The 22,023-nt window shown below is 39.5% G+C and overlaps 1 protein-coding gene across 2 annotated transcripts in view; it reads left to right on the plus strand.

Annotated features, from left to right (window-relative positions):
* The window catches only part of cemip (cell migration inducing hyaluronidase 1), a 148,437-nt gene that overhangs the window by 121,866 nt on the left and 4,548 nt on the right, over nucleotides 1-22,023 (plus strand). For both annotated transcript variants that reach the window (XM_018692837.2, XM_018692839.2), the window contains exons 16-29: nucleotides 1,472-1,541; nucleotides 3,013-3,141; nucleotides 7,808-7,893; nucleotides 8,983-9,114; nucleotides 10,306-10,341; nucleotides 11,032-11,187; nucleotides 13,625-13,805; nucleotides 14,617-14,832; nucleotides 15,025-15,236; nucleotides 18,164-18,349; nucleotides 19,004-19,208; nucleotides 19,987-20,073; nucleotides 21,056-21,213; nucleotides 21,330-21,430. In XM_018692837.2, the coding sequence (XP_018548353.1) occupies nucleotides 1,472-1,541; nucleotides 3,013-3,141; nucleotides 7,808-7,893; nucleotides 8,983-9,114; nucleotides 10,306-10,341; nucleotides 11,032-11,187; nucleotides 13,625-13,805; nucleotides 14,617-14,832; nucleotides 15,025-15,236; nucleotides 18,164-18,349; nucleotides 19,004-19,208; nucleotides 19,987-20,073; nucleotides 21,056-21,213; nucleotides 21,330-21,430 (1,955 nt within the window). The remainder of the gene's footprint in view (nucleotides 1-1,471; nucleotides 1,542-3,012; nucleotides 3,142-7,807; nucleotides 7,894-8,982; nucleotides 9,115-10,305; nucleotides 10,342-11,031; nucleotides 11,188-13,624; nucleotides 13,806-14,616; nucleotides 14,833-15,024; nucleotides 15,237-18,163; nucleotides 18,350-19,003; nucleotides 19,209-19,986; nucleotides 20,074-21,055; nucleotides 21,214-21,329; nucleotides 21,431-22,023) is intronic.

The following is a 22,023-nucleotide window of genomic DNA, read 5'->3' on the forward strand; positions in this document are numbered from 1 at the left end:
CGTGCCCCTGGTGGTAAATTGCAACAGGCTCGGTGAATATCCTCCTTCAGTGTCCTGTAGCTTTTTGGTTTAGACACAAGCTGCATCTGTCTCTTTCCCTCCAACACTGGACTCTGGAGTAACAGGCATCTTGTTCCCCAGAGGACAGATATTGTGTCATTGATGAGAAATAAAAGAGAAGAAGAGCCACTAAGCATCTGTTACCACATCAATCATAAATGAGCTGCTGATGTGTTTTCATTATGATTATAAATTACTCTAAATAACAGCAACACAACTCAAAACAATTTGATGAGGCAGTGTCCACTTACAAGCTTTTTTTAAACCAAAACTCTCAACTGCATCCCCTGGTCTTCAGCAAGACATGGAGTTGGGATTGGCTCAGTTGTCATGGAGTCATCATGTGAGTCCATTTGGTTGAAAGTCTGGGGAAAAGCTAAGCAGACCTTTGAGTTAAGGCCAAGAGAGAGCATCTGTGTTGAACTCTTCACTATAATGAAAACAAAACAAAACGTATGGTCTTGTGTCAGTGCTAACTGAGATATAAAACTGAGTTTAAATGGTTCACTTAAAATGCCATATATGTCATATTGTGTTGGAACTTGGGAAAATGAATATAAAACAAAGACCTGATAGTTTAACTTCAGAAGAGAGCGAATATAATACATAAACCTGGTTTAAATCTACCAATCAATTTTAGACGTTCCAGCTCCATAAAGTTTGTAAATATTGTGTATTTAAAAGAAGTGGGAAAACTTTTTTCAAGCTGAAAACAATAACTTTTCTGTTTGTATTCAAACAAGTGAGAACAAATGTGAAGTGTAGGTGTGCTTGAGTTTTGGGGAATTAGCTTTTCAATCTAAAATAATTACTATTTAATAATAATAATTAATTTGGAATTGAATTTAATTTTTTTTTCTTTCCCTTTGGTCTTGCAGATCTAATATTCTGGGTTATTTTATTTGAGCGGCTTCAGCCTATTCCTTTTTCGGGTTACATGCTATGATAACATTTCTTGGAAATTAATTGTTGCTTTTCAAGATCCATATAACTCAAATATAATTCATTCATATTAGAAACACAACCAAAGAAAAACAACACAAAATCCAGTGCAGGCTGCTTGGGTACTTTAAGCTTCTTAAATGCTTCTGATGGATGTTTCAGTCAGAGATGTGATGTTACCAGGAAACAGTGCGGCCTCATGTGATGGACATGACTCATAGACCTTCTGGGTTTAACATCAATTAGAAATCAATTTACTTGCTTGGTGCCTTCCAGGACTGAGTTAAACAAGCATTAATATAGGAATAAGTGATCTGAGGTAAGAGGAAGAGCCTGTTGTTGGCAGTGTTCACACTTTCTTTGTTTATCACTACATGTCTGCTTCAAACTGTTTGTGTGAAATCCAATAACCAAGCTTCTTTTTCCTCTTTTTCTTTTTCTCTTTTTCCAACACTCTCCGTCTTTATAGTGCAACTTCAACTTTCTGGATCGCCAACCCCAATAACAACCTCATCAACTGTGCTGCTGCAGGCTCAGAGGTGAGTTTCTCACTCCAGCTTTTCACTTTATGCTCCCTCACACCCTCCTCTCTCCCCCCTCTGCTCTCCCTCCCTCCCCCACCCCCCATGTCTCTCCAGGTGGAGGTCTGTCTCATTACTACGTTGCCAGGTCAGATTAATGGCTGTATACTCCTATTAACTTCAGAATCAAGCAGACAACAGACAGAAGCACCGCCACACTTTCACTATGATAGAGTGCCAATTATGATCATACTTCTGGGATTTCACAAGGATACGTCGGGCAGAATAGAATCTCATTTATCCTCGCCAGTGTAATAACTTTTCTCATTTGCATACCTGCAAAGAAGAACACAAAAACAGACAGGCTGACATGCAGAGTAGAAAAAGATAAGGCTGTAGTTATGTATGTGGAAGTGTGTTCATGCTTATATATGAACATGGATCTACACATGCACATTTGTTCTTTGTTGCTCTACGTTTCTAGAAAGACAAACAGACAGAATAGACAAAAAAGTCTTTATCTTTATATCAGGAATATGTATTTTATTAAAACAATAATAATAATTAAACAGTAATTATGACATGTGCAAAAGTTTGGTCACCCTGCTCAGAGCTGAGGGCTCCTCCACAAGCTACAGCTTGTGTTTGTTGAAGTAATTCATGGTGGATTTTGAGATTCGCTGTGGGTCACTGTTCTGTTTGTAGAAGTCAGCCTCTTTTTATTTTCAACCCCAAAACAGAATATTTCCACCCCCAAACTTTAGAGCTGGGAGGATGTTCTTTTCATCAAGTGCAACCTTTGGTGATTGTGGCCAAACAACTCAGTTTTAACTTCGTATATCCACAGCTCTTGTTTTCAAACCGACTCCAGTTTATCCAGATGTTGCTTTGCAGGCTTACTTCATGTTTGTGCATCAGTACTGCACAGTGAGTCTCCACTCCTCTGTCAGCTGAACTTCCTGCAGTCCATTGCAGTCATATTGAGTCTTTTTTCTTTGCCCTTCTGTCCAGCAGACTGCAGATCTTGTCTTGACTTCCACAGTTCACCTTAACTGCCATTTCTTTATGACGTCTCAGACAGTGGATCTTTAAAGCTGAAGCACTTTGATATCTTTTTATAGCCTCCCCTGCTTTATAGGAATCAGTTGGTTTCATGTTCAGATCCTCAGTCAGATGTTTAGAGTCATCAGCTCTGGAACTGTCGTCAGCTGACAAGTCCTAATGTAATGAGTCAGTTAAGGCCTAACAAGTTAATGTAGTTGTTAGACTTCAAGAGTAGATTGGTGTCTAAACTTTTGCACAAATACTATTTTTCCCCCTTTGGTTCATGAAATAAAAACTTACAGCACATTAATATTTTAGCAAAGGCCAGTTCTTAATGTCTTTTCCTGTAGAGATTGTATTTACCACTTTTCTCTTCAAATATCAACGCATTTTGGAATGAGTGGCAAAACTTTTGCTGTACGTTTGTGTGTATGTGATCCCTCAGGAAACAGGTTTCTGGTTCATCTTCCACCATGTGCCCACCGGCCCCTCAGAGGGGCTGTACTCCCCCGGACACACTGAACACACACCTATGGGCCAGTTCACCAACAACAGAGCCCATTCGAACTACAGGGTGAGTTCGCATGTCCACAGCACATTGGGCTCATACCTGCTCAACACACTGCACTGTCTTACCATGATATGTAGTAAAACCGGTTCACATGACAGAGTTAATAGTCAGCAAGTAAATATCAAAACATCAGTTTGATAATGCTGCCTTCAAGTTGTACTTGGAAGTCAGATATTCCAATTTCCTAGTCAGACATTTCAACTGAAATGCCCCCTGAAGTTGGATTTCCAACTCGGAGAAACCCACCAACCCTGACATAAGAATTCAAGATGGCTTCTACTCACATCAATCAAACAGTGAACGCTCAGATAATTTTACTGTTTATAGCAGTTCGGTCTAGTTTCACATTAAGTCAGTCATACACATAGTACTGTTCAGTTGTTATCTGTGGACATGTTGCTACACTGTTAGAGAGTTATCAGCTGTTAGAGTTTATAGATAAGTATAGACAACTTCAAAACAGCAACTGCAAGCATCCATGTTCTTCCAACTTCCCAACTGGAATGTGATCAACTCGGAGGTGACGTCACTCTCAGTTTCGACCTAAATGGAACGCAGCATAAGGAATAAACAAATTAGGAACAGAAAGACTGCACTTCAAACTTAAACTGTGGAGTTTGAAAGATGTGGGTATTTACCAGGGGTAAAAACGTCACAGTTAGATAATGGGAAATGTAGGGTTTTGGGAGTTTTCCCATACCAGGGCGTAAACATCAGGAAATCTCCACCTCTGCTGTTTCGAGCATTCTTTTTAAAATCTGCCTCCAGACTTCATGGAAGTGCATTACTTAAATGCTAAAGGACTTTGAATGAATTACATTAATCATTCATGATATTGAAAAGAAAAACCTTTTTTATAGAATCGAATCAGTCTTTATTGTTATTGTTTGAAAAACAACGAAAGACCCTTTAGCAGCTCAAGAACAGCATGAGATAAAACATAAAATAGCCAAAAATTATATATAGAGAGTAAAATAGAGAGTTTGGGGGGATTCTTCCAGTTCTTTGGGAAGGGGTTTTATTCCATGTTTTTCCATAACTAGAGGTCAGTATATCACACAGGTTTATCTGTGTTTTTTTTCAAGGGGTTACTGGGGCTGAGAACCAGCAGCTTTTACAGCTTATTAATACATTTCTAGCGCATTATTTCCTGTTTTTGTTTTAAAGAAAACCATCATCAACAGCATTTGTTTTCAGTATTAAAAACAAGACATTACTGAGAGCCAAGAAGATTTCACAGCAAGATTTCACAGTGTCACATGTGACCTGCTCTGTAACAAAAGAGAGGAAGAGCAAAAGGTGAACAGCGAGAAAAACAAAATTGAGGGCAGACAACAGAACACGAGGAAAACGAGCCAGAGGAGAGGGATGAGATGGAGAGGACAGGAGAGAGTTTAGAGTCGCCTGCGGCATCAAGCTCAGCACGGCTCGAGCAGAGAGAGATTTATGAGGCGCTGGTGGAGAGGAAGTGTTATTGTTATCTCCCTCCTTTCTCTGCCCCCCAACGGTGATCCCTTTTCTCTCTCGTCTCACTCGTTCCTTCCCGTCTTCGCTTTGAATTTGGATCATCCTAATGGGGGCATAACTCATGTCATGCTGCCACCCCGGGATGTTTGTGAGAGAAAAGGTCATGTCAGGGCTGCAGGTTGGGCATTTAGAGAAGCAACACACAGCCATGGTGTCTTCGATTCAAAACAGCAACTCTCTGAGGATGGCTTGTATCATTATTACATCATTATTTTTATTTTATCCTTTTAAAACTTGCACTGAATGTTTCCAGCTTGGAGTTTAAAGAGACAAAAACAGATTTGTTACATCCTCAACTTAAAATCAGTGAGGTATCCCAGTTACCCAGGTGCGTCACTCCACCTTAAAGTCATATTTAGTAATGTTTCTAATATTAAAAAAAGGGTTACTTGTAATGTGGAAGGGTCGCTAGCAGCCAGGGGGCGATATAACAATTTCATGTCATAATTATCCTGGCCAAAATAATTGCAATTAACAATATTGTTATGATCATGAAAATATGCTTTAAACTCTTGGAATGATTTGAACTGTTCTTTATGGGCTGTGGCCAAATCAGTGTTGCAGTTAACGTTAAAGGAAAAACTGTCAATTCACAGGACACCGCAGCTCCGCCCTGGTCTGAGACTCACCAGCTTAACTCACCAGTGACCAAAACAGCATCACGTCGTAACAAACCGTCAACGTTAGTATAACTGAACCAACACTACATTAAGTCACTGACAATAACGTTATTTAAATTTACCTGGAGTTCGGTGAACAGAGCTGGATGGTTGTCATGGAGACAGGAGCTCAAATTGGAGACTGTTTTTTCTCAGGAGTTAGTAGACACCAAACCAGAGCTCAAATGACGGTGAATATTGGACACCATTAGGATATTCCTGTATTTTTACTGCCTGTGAAAACTGGTAATTGACCCTTTGTTAAGACATGGCCTGTTACTGTTGCTACACCAAAGTACAAGTCCCAGACAAAAGAAAAACTGCTCTTAAAACCTTAAGAGCAGGATGAAGTCACAATACCCTAAATCTGACCCAGTATCAGTCCTGAACAGGATTTTTCGTTAGTTAAGTAGTTAGCTATTGATATGCTAACCTGCTGCACTGGAAGTAGTGATAGGTTTACTACTGTAGGTTACTAATGCAGCCAAGCTTGAAAATATTATCTCATGCTAGGACCAACAGACAAACATACTGTTCAATCTGTTCTTTATACTTTAGCTCTTGTATTTGGAGTATTGCTGTTAATAGAGTCAGTTGTCAATATTAGCTAACATCTTAGCCTTAAGAACTTGATAAATCCATGATATAGTGCGGCTGTGCTGCAGTCAGTCCTTTTGAAGTCTTGTTTTTCTTGTGGTCAAGAATTCCTTAATGCTGCTTTAAATTATCACAAAAACAAGCCTGGTTGTTTAAAGTTTCAGCTCCTTTATTGATATCATAAAACAAATTCCAGTTTTTGAGATGACAACTAAGTTTTCATACCAGAACAGAAAGTCAGTAGGTCAAGGTTGAATGGCAGCTTTATTAAATCTACCATAAACACTGTCAAGGCCACAGAAAAAACGGCAGGATATTCATTAAGATATAAATAATAACAGCTGCATCTGATTTTATCTGTATGCACTGCTGCTAATTAAGACCTGATGCCGGGCTGCTCAACATGTGTCTGGAAAGGATCAGAGAAGGAAAAATGTAAGTCTTCTGCTACTGAGCCTGGTTTATTGGTTAAAGAAGGCAGTAAATGTGTTTCACCACGACACTCAACACACTCTTTCTGCGTGAAAAGAAGAAATAACAGTAAAATAATAGATTCAGTTCAACTGAAAGGTCAGTTATTAAATTAAAAATCTAGCATGTGCAGTGTTTTTATATTCTAGTCATATTCATTTTAAATAGAGACAAGATTCTGTTGAAACCCAGTAGAGTATATCAACAAACACAGTCTGACTATAAGCCAAGTCCTCCAGCCTCAACAGTCATACAGGTCACTTGTCCTAGACCTGTAGGACTAGTCCAGACCTTTGTCTCCAATAACAAACACTCAGTTAAGGTTATGGAACGGTCACAGTTTGGTTAGGTTCAGGTACAAAAACTGCATGGTTTAGGTTTAAGAAAAGATTGATGTTGGTGGCTTAAAATAATTTCCTTAAGGTCAGAGGACCTTCGTTATTATCATGGTTACAATAATAAACACATGATTAAAGCTGTGGAACGGTCATGGACAAAAGGAACAACACTGATTATCGTTTCACACAGGAAACAGTGTTAAAGTCCTGTTTTGTTTTTGTTTTGTTTTTGTCAGCCCATCTATCGCAACCTCCTCCTGATGTAAACATTGGCTGCGGGCGAATAGTCAAAAAAAAAGTGAACTGAAATGTTAAAATAATATGATAACATGAAAGGAATATACAAGTAGAGAAGGTTGAGCCATTAAAATAATGTTTAAATAAAAATAAGGAATTGTGCGACAGGTCCAGAGTAAATTATATATTTCCTGTCAAGGGTGCTCTGACCTTTCTTAAAAATGCATTTGTTATGTAGAGAAAATGTGTTTTTTACTTCATTCCACAATGGGAGGATTTAGTGAAACCACATTTCTTTGTATAGTATTTAGTGCTTTATTATGTCTACATGTATGTCAGTCTGCCACAGTCAAACTATGATGGTGCATTGCTCTAAACGCTGCTGCAAGGAATTTTGGGACAGCATTTTCTCCTTTCCTTAGGTAACGGATGGTCCAATGTCTCCTCTGTTGAAGGAGATAAGATAGGAAGCACTGAAGCTCCTTTCCTTTACATTTAGAGAATTCAATCAGCTCTTATCATGGCTGCCACTGTGATACTTCCTGGTCATTTCACTCAGTCAGGACCCTCCCTAAGCAAAAAAGACTATTTGACCACAGCTTTAGTCACACATCACCTAACCTCCTCATTTGTTCTTGTCATAATTACTACGACCACTAGAGGTTGCCTAACAGTAAAACAGTCGCATGAAGCTGCTACAGGACGACAGTCTCCAGCAAATCCTTGGTACATGAACCCTTGAGTGTGTTTTATATGGACCATTTATTTTTTACGTCCCTTTGTTCTTCATTTGTGTTTAGTGTCATATACTTATTAAAAATGATCTCCTTTCCGTTACAGGCTGGAATGATTCTTGATAACGGAGTTAAAACCACCCAGGCTAACGACAAGGACAAGAGACCCTTCTTGTCTCTGATTGGAGCCAGGTCAGACTCCTCAGCCTCAGCTGTAAATCTCCTTAACCCATAACAAACACCCTTTATGACAAACTGAAGTCACATCACACCCAGTATAATTCAGCATGATGGATTTACAGTCTGTAATGGTCCTGTTTCCTGCTGATGTTTTGTAACTGACAAATGATGGTGTTTGGTGTAACAACAGCAGGGGAGTGTCACTTTAAATCTTACTCAAGTAGAAGTGAGATTACTTGCATTTAAAATCAACTCAAGTAAAAGTTAAAAAAAAAAGTAAAATACCAGTCTGTGTAACAGTCCCATGTGGTCCGTGTGAAACAACCACTCTGTAATCCTGACCTCACCATTTCAGTATGAATACACCCTTCACACCACTCCCTCTTCAGCTCAGTGATGCTCTTCAAACATCTTGTCTTTCTCAGAAAGCTTTCTCACAGATTGCCTCGCCTGAAAAAAGGCCAAGAGCAGCTTGTAATGGAAAGTGGTCCTGACTGGACCTGAACAGCAGGACTGCAGGCTGCTCTGTTATTTATTTTCCTGCTGAAAGTATGTGAACAAAAAACACTAAATTTAGAGTTACAAATTTCTTCTTCTTCCTCATCTTCCTCTTCTTCTTCTTTTTAGTCTTCCTCTTCTTCCTTGTCTTCTTCTTCCTCCTCTCCACTAGAACCTATAAAACAATGGGATTCATATGCGATTGGCTCTGAAATTTGTGTTCATCAGTACGACGGGGACACATTGCTGGACTTCCTGACTCTCCTCAACCTCTTCTCCAGCCATAGTCGATTAGGCTCACAGGACACACCTACATAAAACCATCACCACAATATCAGCTATTGTGAGTTCCACTGTTACACAAGCAGCCAGAAACACAAGGCAGATAAGAAAAACAAAAACTGGACCAGTTAACAGGACAAGGCCTGGATCAGCCCTGGGTCACATATAAGGGATTTTAGTTTAGTATTGATTAAAATACACTTGAGCCATGACCCTGAATGCAGCTCATAAGTAAATATCATCAAATGTAAACACTGTCTTTGTCCACTCTGTGTATGTCTGTGGTGCTGCGGGTGCTGCGGGTGCTGCTGAATTGTTTAGGTACGGCCCCCACCAGGATGCTGATCCCTTCAAACCCAGAGTCCCTGCTCTGATCCACCACTTTGTGGCCTACAAGAACCAGGACCATGGAGCCTGGCTGAGAGGAGGGGACATCTGGCTGGATGACTGCCAGTGAGTACTTTCCAAAATGGAAAATACTTATATTAAACAATAAAAAAGCGAGTGAACGTTCACATTTTTAGGAACACCTGTACACCTGCTTATTCATGCAGTTATCCAACCAGACAGTCATGTGGCAGCAGTGCAAAGTTAAAATCATGCAGACGCAGGTCAGGTTCAGTTAATATTCACATCAAACATCAGAATGGGGGGAAATATGTGATCTTAGTGACTCTGACTGCAGCATGATTGTTGATGACAGATGGGCTGCTGATCTCCCAGGACTTTCACACACAACAGTCTCCAGAGTTTGTTCAGAATGGTGCAGTAACTCAGAAAACCACTCTTTACACCTACAACACCATGAGACCAAGTTCCTCTCCTGTCAACCAAGAACAGAAGTCTGAGGCTGCAGTGGACACAGACTCACCAAAACTGTTCAGTCAGGGACTGGAAAAATTTAGCCCAGTCTGATGAATCTGGATTTCTGCTGATGGTGGTGGTGTGATGTTGTGGGGAATGTTTTCTTGGCATACTTAGGGACCTGCAGTACCAGTCAATCATGGTTTGAATGCCACTGTCTATGTGAGTATTGTTGCTGACCATGTTCATCAGTTTACGGCCACAGTTCACCATCTTCTAACAGCTACATCCATGATAATGCTCCGTGTCACAAGGAAAAAGTCGTCTAAAACTGGTTTCATGAACATGACAACATGACAGCGAGTTCAGTGTACTTCAGTGGCCTCACCAGTCACCAGACCTGAATCCATTAGACCACGTTTGGGATTTGGTAGAACTGGAGCTGAATGTGCAGCTGACAAATCTGCAGAAATGATGTGATGGAGCAGACTCTCAAAGGAAAGTTTCCAACATCTTGTGGAATCAATGTGATGAAGAAGTGAGGCTGATTTGAGAGCAAAGGGAGTCTCTACCCTTTATTCATATGGTGTTTCTGAAGTGCTCAGTAAGTGTATGTTTTTCTGAATGAAGTTTGTCAACTTTCAGCTGAGTGTAGTTTGAAAATCATTAAGAGTTTCTCTGCACACTTGATGACAGAGATGAAAGTTAGAAATTCGTCCCTATCTAATAATAACTTTTATCTACTTCAGACTGTGTGTTCGTGTAGGTGTGTGTGTGTGTGTTCTCTAGAGCCTCAGACTGTTACAGTTGTAGAAATAATATTCTCTTTTTCTTGTTTAGATTTGCTGATAATGGCATTGGCCTCACTCTGGCAAGGTAAGCCAACCCCCCTGAATATTACTAAGTACACAAAGTAGGTGAAAAACAGATAATACACCAGCTCCAGACTCATCTCCTGTGCCACTGCATGCAGAGACAATGCTAAAACTAACAGTGTAATAGCTTAGCTTCAGCTAAACTGGATGGTGGATGACTTACTGTATCTTATAAGGTCCACTCCACTCTGTTGGTTCACAGGAATGCTGCAGAATAATGTTTTACATTCATTATTCAAAACGGTTTCAGCTTTCGCGTTTCTGATTTTCCAGTTCAGCAACCACATCATTAACGGCTGAGGAGAGAATTTATAAATACCACTGGAACAGATTTATCATTCATCTTTTTCTTATTACAAAATAATCTTTTATCAGTTTCCTATTGTTTATTGTTTTGCTCATTTATTGTGTTGTCTAGTCTGTATTTTTATCATGACCACTGATGTTCCCTTTTAAGTGAAGTCAGAAAATAAGAACATAACCCTTCACACCTGTTCTCACACAGTAAAGTTATTCATTTGGTTCACTGGCTGTTTACTTCCTCTTCTTAATGTATGTCTGTATTTGTTTTTATTTTTGGCCCCCTGAACTCTGACAGCACAGTTACAGAACTATTACTACTACATCTACTAAGTGCTACTACTGCCAGTACCTCCAGACACTAACTCTCCCACTCTGTGTGCATGTGCAGTGGAGGGACGTTTCCAGACGACGACGGCTCTCGTCAGCAGGTGAAGAACTCACTGTTTGTTGGTGAAAGTGACAATCGCGGGATGCCCCTACCTGACAACCGGATCTGGGGGCCCGGGGGTTCAGACCTCACCGACAGGACCCTGCCACGTGGAGTGTAAGTGACAGTTATTGCCTCTTGCCTCTTGTGTATTGCTTTGGTTTTCTGTTACATCAAGGGGGTTAAACTGATGCCTAAATCATATTCAGAAAGGTGACTATTTGACAGATGTTGTATTTTGAGCTGGTTACTGTTTTAAAAGTGTATGAATACGTGAAGCAGGTCGGAGAGGGTTCACCACTAAGTTGTCTAGGTAACTCAGCCAGTGTAGAAATGACAGTTTTGTTGAATGCGGATCCTGCCATGATCAGGATCATGACCTGGAACATGATTGAATCATACACAGGGAGCTGAATAATAATTCGACATGTTCCTTGTAAAGATCACATCCAAAATATGATCAAACCTAGAGTAAGACTCAAAGCCAAAATACAATATAATCAGTAAAATACTGTCAGTTCTAAACTACAGTAAAGACTGAGTTGACGGCTTTGACCTGCAAATCAACAAAACCAGACTCAGGGTTTCCCACAAGTGCATAATACCGCTAACATTAGCGCAGCTTGTTTTTAAGTTAGGATTCCTTCAGTGTTCATCGTTCAGGTTTTTACTCGGAGCTGAATTATCCATAAAGGTCTCCTCCTCTCCAAAACAAACAGACCAAATAATTAAAATTGGTAAAAACACTGAATAAAATAGTTTCACATTAAAAATTGATGTTTTTCTGTGATGCTCGTGGGCAGACACAGGACATCAAGAGGGGCTGTTTGCTCAGCTTGTTTATCTGATTACTGAAGATCCAGGCGTAAAAAGTTCAAGTAAAAAGCTTGTATTTTGCCCGTTCACAAAGAGTGGACATGCCTCCTCTACCACAGCTGCTGCTCTTCAAAAGGAGCAAAGTGACAACATTCGACAGCCTTTTTTCAGACCCAAGTGTCTAATACTCCAAAGATAGATTTTGGGTGGAGGACCAGTTTCATAGAGGCTGGTATGTGTGAGAGCCAGACTCGGTATGCTAGAAATCAGTCCCATGCCCCGGCCCACTTGGCAGAGCAAAGAGGGAATGTCTCAACAGCAGTATTATTAGAGATTCCCTTATTGTGTGGGAAAAGGAGAACTCCACACAAAGGGCTTCTGTCTGGATGCTTTGTCTTCAGCTTGACATTCTTTGATGCGACTAGATGAAGTTGAGCATACCATTGCAAAAGTGCTCTCACGCTGTGCAGTGCTGAACATTTGATGACAGCCGCTGGATAGAAAAGATTTTCATCAGTGTCCGTGGCAGGGAGTCATGCTCACACTTACTCTCTCCCCATCTCCAGAAACACCTGAATGTGAATTGTGATCGTTAGTCTGTCTTGTTTTTTTCACTGGTACCACCACTCACCGGTGTGTGCCAGACAGAATATTCACACTGTTCATGTTCAAAACTGCCCTTTTCAGTTGGAATTTACTTGGATCAAGTGATTGTGTATAATTTGAAAGGTGCTGCTTCTTTTAGTTCTTTGTTCATGGTGTTAGGGCCCCCAACGTTGCTGTTTTGATGTTTTCAGCAGCAGTGCACAGCTGTGAGGAAAGCTGGTGACAAGCTAACAACACTATTAAAATTCCTTGACAAGCTAAAACCCATGCATATAAGCATCCATCCATCAGGGCCGCCCCCAATAAATATTAAACATGTTCAAAATTTACGATAAGAAATCCTGTTGTGTGGGGGAAACTGAGGAAATCTGAACACGCACTCTGTGGATTGTCATGTGGAACGGAACGATAGCCAATCAGGAAGCAAGCTGACTTAAGTCGGAAGCTCAACAAACAAGAGACATCATGTTCCACCATGTTTGTTTACTCTAAAGTCTCGTTTGACCACATGAGATTTGGAGTTTGGAGTCCAGACTCTGGTTGTTGGTGGTCGAAATCCTTTAAGATTTTAAAAATCTTTTAGTGTGTGTAGCTGCTAAATGATTCAGTATGTTTACCTGCTAGTGTCTAATTTTGTCTGTTTGGTGTTTGGTGCTGAGCAGACAGAGTCAGTGGCTTTATCAGAGCATTTTCACTCAAAACGTCTACCTGCTGCTGCTGAGAACAGAAAACAGTGACACTGAATAAAACAGTAAAGTTGTGGTGGTCAGTGAAACTTAAACACTGAGCTGAAATGGGCAAAAAAGGGGAATAGCAAAATTGGTGGTTATTTTCTGCAGGTTCGTCATTTAAGAGTAGAGCAAGATGACTAATTTGGTTTATGTCAGTAGCCTTTGTGCCTCTTTGTCAGGGATCTACCCACTAAAGAATTTCCTCTACTTCAGTAACTGACTTCAGACATAATTTCATCACTCTCTTAAGTAAAGTAAAATATTTCACTGATGACAGTCTGTCCTCCACAGCGGCCTGTATTCTTCAACTTTATCCAAATTCTTTGACAAGAGTTTAGTGTTCACCCATTTGCACATGAGCCAATGATAATGAGTTTGTGTGTGTGTGTGTTTGTCTGCAGTGATTTTCCTATCCGGGGCATGCAGATCTATGACGGGCCCATCAAGGTGCAGAACTGTACATTTCGGAAATACACAGCCCTGGATGGACGCCACACCAGCGCCTTTGGCTTCAGGCTCAACAACTCATGGCAGAGCTGCCCCAACAACAACGTCACTGATATCACCTTTGACCACGTACCTGTGAGTCAGCTTCTGTGTGAAATACACTAAACAAATAGAAAAAATGGAAGAAATATTACTAACATTAGGAAAGTGAGGCAGCATGGACCGAATGTTTTCATGAGTGGGTCCCTGTTTTATTAATATTACACATTAGATATTCCCACCACAGATTTCATGCTATTCTGCTGATTGACAGTAGGTGGCAGTAATGTGCAAACAAATGTACTTAAGACTTTGACCTCAAGATCTAACGAATGATCTTGAACTAATTTGTTGACACTGAATTCTCTGGATATACACAGTGTGTTTAGGTAAGAAACATTAAGAAAACTCCACAGCGCACCGTCACATCATAAAGGGAAAATGTGATTTATAAATTTTACCATTTGTTCTGAATTCACTGAACTATTAAGGATTTCCCGAACATCTATGTCTTGAAAGAACATTGCTACAACAACATCACATCAGGAAAATTCATTCCACTATTTAATCAACTCCATTTTGGATGAGTCTACACCACTGAGTCACGTATTCATGTAAAGGCAACTTTTTCTTTTCTTTCTTTTAAAGTAAAATGAAGATATTTTTAAATATTAAATATAGTATCAAACCTCTCTTGCACATATAAGTGTGGAAATATATAAATTTAATTTGTTTAGAAACGCCTTTGCTGTGTGAAATAATTTCTTATGCATACCAAAGTACTGAGTTACTGAACTGACTCTAGTTTTTTAAAATGTAAAAAAAAAAATGTAATGTTGTTTTAAACCAGGAAAACTGGAGGAAACCTGCATATGAGCTTGCTTGTCATTCTCTTCCTCAACTATAGATCACATCTCGGGTGTTTTTTGGGGAACCGGGTCCCTGGTTTAATAAGATGCAGATGGACGGGGACAAGACAACCATCTTCCACGACATTGATGGCTCAGTCAGTGAATATCCTGGAGCCTTCCTGGTTAAAGAGGATAACTGGCTGCTCCGTCATCCCGACTGCATTGACGTGCCTGACTGGAAGGCTGCTATCTGCAGCGGTCACTATGCACAGGTGGCTAAGCAGGGATCAAAAAAACACTCATTCATCTCTATCAATGTTTTGTCAAATTTCATTCTGTCTGGCTAAATGGATAAAATGGATAATAATAATAATACCTAATAATAATAATAATAGGTACGCTATGGGTGTTAAACATTAGGTGCTTTGCCCACAGCAATCCCTCTAACGCTGTGTCCTCTTCAGATCTATGTCCAGATACGAAATCCTGCCAACCTGAACATGCACTTAGTGCGGGACGAGTACCCTGACCGGCCCCTGACACTAGAGGGCGCTCTAGGGAAGAGAAAACACTACCAGCAGTTCCAGCCAGTGATCACACTGGCCAAGGGCTACACCATGCACTGGGACCAGGCGGCGCCCGCTGAGGTCACCATCTGGCTCATCAACTTCAACAAGTCAGTGGACACACGAGCCACACCTGTAACAGCACACAACACGCACTTAGGACAAAGAACCACCAATCTGCGTACAAATAACAGGACTTTACACTTTGAAGATGATATGCCAACCCTTCCCTTGTCCACATGAGGCATTTCAGATGATGTTCCTTTGATTTTTGATTTTATATTATTATAAGGTAGTTTTTGTCTTATTAAGATGAGGCAGGTGTTCGGTGGAGGACTAGTGACCTTATTGGCAAAAAGAGAGGTTGCACAAGCAGCAGGAGAGCAACTGTTGAAGACATTTTTACCCTGACGTTGGAGGATTTGTAGCAGCTATTTTGTCCATCACATCAGGCTTAACTGTATTTGACCAGTTTAACCCAAACTACGATCTTTCCCTATCCCTAACCAAGTGTTTTTTGTGCCTAAACGTAATGATTTTAATCCAAATAACATGAAAAGGATTGGCATATGTTGTGGTGTTTATATGCAGAAAGATGAGACTAGCTTGAGCACACACATAGCTATCAATATTAGAAATTACATATGGCATGTAAACTTTAAATATACTTGATGTCGAACAGAAGTGATTTCTGACAAGAGTACCACTTAGAATACAGATCTCCCTTTTCCATGGGACTGTGCTGTTTCTACTAGTGCAATTATAATTATTTTTTTCAAGGTTTATGGCCACATAAAAGTTAAAAGAAATAAAAATGGGGTCTTGACTGGTGCCTACATCATCAATCCAGGTACTAGAGAGGGTAGTTTGCAGGTAAGAACACCATGCTGATCTACAGTGCCCCCTAAAGACAATCATTTGTGCCTATAAGCTCCATATGTTAACACCAACAACTTTCCAGGCCTGACAATAATCCAGCAAGCTCTGGATTTTTCTGGACAGTCTTCAGACACCTACCTCTGTCGCCTCTGATGCGCACAACTCAGAGCAACATAAATCCTTTCCTTTGAGGAAAGACTGTTTAAAAGTGTGTGTCATTAATCCCATTTGTATGATTAATCACTTCAAGGCTGCAACAACACAGGATCTTGGAGAGAGATCAGAGAGGCAGTGGAGTGATGAGGGAGTAGGTCACGTTTCCTAAGAGCTCCCAGCTATTTACTTCTATGTCACATGAATAACCATTTAATTTGATATTTACTGCTCAGATCGTGGAGTTAACAACTACGCTATGGGCAGAATTTACTTCACAACCAAGGCAGCCATCAACCAGCTACAGACTACAACAGAAACTCATGGCCTAACAGAACTTGAAAAAAAACATGACACAGATAATGGACCTAACGATTGATCTCTGGAAAGAAGTCACGCAACTTTCCTTCCTAGAGAAAACCCTTGATTTTCGTGGTTAGTCTTAATTTGCGTGAGTCTGGTGCATTTGAATGAGCTACTTCTGATATTTAGCCCAGAAGCATTTTGCCTTAGCACTGATATCTTGGATATTAAATGTAATATAGGTCCAGCCATGCTGCTAAACCTAACCTGCTGTAATCGTTTTGGTTCCTTGTTGTAATGGTTAGATCCTCTTTTTTGTCCAAGTACAAGGAAAAAATAAGATCTTTTGTGGCTATACCACACATTTTTCCTTCAACACCTGCATAAAGTGTGTACCTGTGTACTAGAGACACAGTTAAACATATGAAAGGGTTTATGGATGATAATAAGTTCGATGACATGAGTAATGTTGTGATCTCTCCTTTTTGTAAATGGCAGGGCAGCTACTGAGGCCACTCAGATGAGTAAAGCAATCTGATGGAGGCCGTCAGTTCATTCCTCTCACTCTCATTATTTACGAGGATTCACCACAGAAATGGGGAGAGTCTCACTTTGTGCTCCTCCCTTCAGATAGTGTTTACACTGTGGCACTCAGCTATTTAAATTGCATAAAGGCTGGGTGTCATCTCAGGCATGTCAGCTATTCCCCACGGCCTGAGTCCACCCTGACATGGACAGTTTGTGTAGCCAGAACAGTGTATTTCCAGCAATGGTGTGTGAACACCAATGGCGCCATCTACAGTTCACAGAGGCAACACAGCAAGTGAGACTGATTCTCTGCAGAAAGAGCTGAAATATGACTTCTTTATTTTTGTCTTAAGAAAATAGCTGTCTGTTTTTTGAGTGTTTACTGACTGCTCATGGCTAATAAGTCATTCTCTCTTGCTTTATTCGGTGTGATTTATTAAATTGAAGTTACCTCCTACGGTTTTTGAAGTTTTGATGAAGGATCTCATAGACTCTGTCAAGCTAAATAGATAATACTCATTCAGATTTACTGTCTTGTTAAAGAATTGTTGAGTTTATATGGTAGATTGGACTTTTATTCATTTTGAACTTTCTTTTCTGCTGATTCAGCTCATTTAGAAACATAATTTTTCAGTCAGTGCTGCAACCACCAGCACTTTTCTATGGGTCAAAGAAGGGAAATCCCTGGATAGGGTTGATAAACATAGGTTTATGAAGACAGAGCAAATGCATTATAACATATATCCTGTATATAGCACACAGCAAACTGATAAACAGACACTTAGAGCAGTGTATAAAAATTGTATAAAGTCATATTTGATTGCTAATGCGTAATTTAAAACAGGGTATTTGAGTATTTGACATTCAAGGTTAACACTTAAACACTTAAAAGAATTACAGTACCGTTTGCATCGGATCAGATCATCCCAGACCAGAGTCTTCAAATGTCTTATTTTGTTCAGAAGAAGGTCCAAGTATATTTTTACACACACAGGAAATAAGGCCACGATAGTTAACTCTTCTGAAGTAGAGAACACACACACACAATCAAAATTGCTGACATTTACTTTTCAATCTATTGATCAGTCAACTTATTTGTCCAACTTTATTCACAATTCTTGTTATATTCACCTGATTAAATAAAAACCTGATTCATCGCTCTGTTGTGTCTCAGAAATGACTGGATCAACATGGGCCTGTGCTACCCACAAGGCACCACCTTCACCGTCATCTCTGACATCCACAACCGCCTGACCAAACAGACCCGTAAGACTGGTGTCTTCATGAGGACGACACAGAGGGAGAAGGTCAACCATTCCCACCAGACCAGAGGATACTACTACTTGGAGGAAGACACTGGGTCAGACACAACGATACAGTCCCATTAAACATCTTTTATATTATTATCTATTTATTTATTATTATTATCTTTTATTTTTCTGACACTCAGACTCCATCCTCATCAGCTTTGTTTCCAAGTGCAGCAGACAAAAAAGCTGTGGTAAACCAACTTTAAAGAGCCAGATACAGTATTTTTTTCAGGAATTGGTGGAACCAAACCACAGTTAAATGGAGAGGAAATATTGGGCTTAAATTCGCAATATGGCCAGTAACATGAGTTCAGTTAGTAATATTCAAACTCTTATTGTTTGTGCTTGGTGTCTGCTGGATATGTAAATAGGCAGCTGTTTTCCTATTTACTTAGTATGTTGTCAACTTTTTCTGCTGCGCCCAAGTATGTAATAATGTAATTTTTGATATTCAAGTGAAATAATAGGTCAGATTTATAACAATTTTTACTGGAAATCTGCACTACAACTGGTCCAAGTCAGGTGATCAGACAGACAGTTTCTGGTAATCTAAATTACTTAATTTGGAGCTCTAACTGAAAGTCAGCACACTTGTAATGCTATCTGTCACCACAGTAAACTCAGATAAATCTGAATTTTACGATGTAATTTTTTTTTGTGGTTGCAAATATATGATGTCTAAAGCTTTTCTTTGTGGATTGCAGCCTGCTCTTCCTGAAGGTAAAGGCCCACAATGACAGGGAGCAGTTTGCCTTCTGCTCCGTCAAAGGCTGTGAGAGGGTGAAGATCACAGCTGTCATCCCTAAAGATAGTCCACCGAGCAACTGCATGGCCGAGGCTTACCCCAGACACGCTGAGCTGCCCGTTGTGGATGTGCCCATGCCCAGGAAGATACCTAATGCCAGGCTGGTGAGAAGAAGTGGTGGTTGTGTGTCTGTCTGTAGTAAAGTGTCAAGAGAAGTTCAGTGGGTAGTTAAGTCATTAATAACATTAATGATGGCTCGGCTCCATTTAGAGGAAGTTCCAGTCACCTGTGATTTTCTGTGATATGTCAAAATATCTGATGTGAAACACCAACTTCATTAAAGGCTAAAAATAAATCAGTTAACAAATTTATATCTATACGAATTAAAATCGTCTTATGCAGTATGGCTTCCTAGAGACCTGCTTATGTGGGCATACTGTACAGTTTGCATATTATCTGTAAATAAATCCACTGACTGACACATAAAGCATCTGAGTAAATATTTTAATGGTTCAAATATTTTCACACTAAATAAATTCATTAGGTTTGTATATTTTCCTGAGGTCTGTTTTTCATATCTCTTTATCTGCTTTTATTTTGCACAACCTGGATACATACTTACATACTAATTTTCAACAATATATACCGTGGTTTTGATAAGCAATACATTTCACTGCAATTAATAATGTATTTACTGTATCCTTATGTAATACAACCTGTATCCTGATACTTTTTCCTGCTGCTTAATTTCCCCACAGCAATCATTAGAAAGTAATCACTGTCTTATTTTAAAGTGACATCTTCAGCTGTGATTCATCTCATATCATTTGTTTAGCTCTGTGGTTTCAATGAGTGAAAACCAGCTTTAAAATGTAGCTTTATGTGAAATGGCAAATATTGTGTATTAATTCCAGCTCTGTTCATTTGCTTATGTCTTCTTAGCACTCAACTGAACACTTCCTGGAGGTCAAACTGGAGTCATACAACACTCGCTTTTTCCACATCAAGGAGGACTTTGCCTTTATTGAGGTATCCTTCAGACAGTGTAGAGTTCCTGTCACTTTAGTTGAGCAGCTTATACTCAGACCACTGGTTATGGATTACTGAACAGAAATTGGTTATATTGCTTCTTGCCTGGATTACTGTAGTTCATTAATTCAGTTATTCAACACTTGAGTAAAGCTGACAAACCAGACATTTAGCCAAACTGCTAAAAGTAAAAGATGAAGTTAAAAGTCCTTCACTTTGACTTCTACTCACAAACTTAAAACTTTTTTTAAGTTTTCTACTGAGGGGGACACAGAGTAAAATAAAATCTGACAGTTGAAAAAAAAAAAAAAAAGTACTTTGTGAAATCTCATGAAACTTTCACGAGATTCCGCGAAAGAGATGTCAAGATTTCATGAATTTTTCTCAAAATCTCACAAAAGACAATTTTGAAAAATCAAAAGTTTTGTGAGCTCTCTGGAGATTTTCGCAAGATTTCTGTTGAGATCTTGTAAAAGTGTCTTGGGATCTTGAGAACGTTTCGCTCAATCTTGCAAAAGTTTCTTAAGATCTCGCAAAAGTACATCAGATTTTTTTATCCTCCATGTCCTCTCCTGAGCACCATAGTTTTCAAGTGTTTTATCACTTATGTATTTATTTATTTATTATTTGGGCATCAATATAATGCATTAAACAAAAAGAAGCTGTAAAGGTTTGGTAGACTGATACTCAAAGTTCTTAAAGAAGTAAGAAATACTTTTTAAAAATTCATCTTAAAACAATACTCCTATGTCTTTATGTGTATTGAGATAGATTTCTCTGGTTTTCTAAACCGGTTCACACTAAAACCTATTCTACTTGTTGATTTGTAGTTATTGGTGTTAAAACAAACTTTACTATTCAAAGTTATAATTTTTCTCTGACATGTTATATATGGTCTGTGTTATTTGAAGTCAGTTCTGCTGAGTTAGTGATATTACTGAAGTCAGAACAGTGGTGTGATTGGCTAACTCTGTTGTGACAGGTGAACGGCAGAAAGTTGTACCAAGCAGAAGATGGAGTGCAGCTAACTGTAATTGATGGGCATGATGGGAAGGTGGTGGAGACTAAAACCTTCAGGAACGCCATCCTACAGGGCATCCCTGCACAGATAGGTAACTACGTCAGTGGACTGAGAGACGGGTAAGAAGCTGCTCCTCTGCTGTCAAATCCAACTACCCAGTACAATACAATACACGTCCTTCTACGGGCTAAATGTGAACACTAACATGATGTGCTTTCTCACACTCTTTCGCTAGTTCCATTGTCCTCATGACATCCAAGGGCCGTCTGGTTACCAGAGGACCCTGGACCAAAGTCCTGGAGAGACTTGGAGCAGACAAAAGCATCAAATTGAAAGGTAACTAACTGATTACAGTGGAGCATTTTAGCATCTGTGATATGCAGTAGATGCAGCATTTTTCACAGGTGGCAGTTTCATACCAAGTTTCATGATTAATCACAAACAATTTTTAGTTTAGTCTTCTATATATCTTTTACATATATGTTCTATACATCATTATGTACAAACATTCAATAGTCAATCAATAGTCATTAATGCAAAAACTTTAATATTACTTTTATTTTACTATTGTTGTTGTTGTTGTTATATCAACAGTGGTTAAAACAGCCAACCTGGCCAATGTGTCCTTGTTTAATCACGTAATAATAAAGTATTAGACTGGACAACAAAAGATCTGGGTGCAGACTCCTGGGCAAGGAAATTGACATAAATATCTACATGAACAAAAGTAAAGACTTTACTTTTTTGATGTATGTTGAGAAATCTAAACAGGAAAAAACTTTTTAATCTTCAGGGGATAAATTCATGCAGATCGTTTTGGCTTTATATGCTCATGTTTGGAGACAGATGGAGATCCATTTGTGAAGGTTCTGCCAGAAAGCTGTGTGAAAAAAGGCACTTTCCATCTATCATGATTATGACTTGACAGT

The sequence above is a fragment of the Lates calcarifer genome, linkage group LG2 (assembly GCF_001640805.2).
Source record: "Lates calcarifer isolate ASB-BC8 linkage group LG2, TLL_Latcal_v3, whole genome shotgun sequence".
Taxonomy (NCBI): domain Eukaryota; kingdom Metazoa; phylum Chordata; class Actinopteri; family Centropomidae; genus Lates; species Lates calcarifer.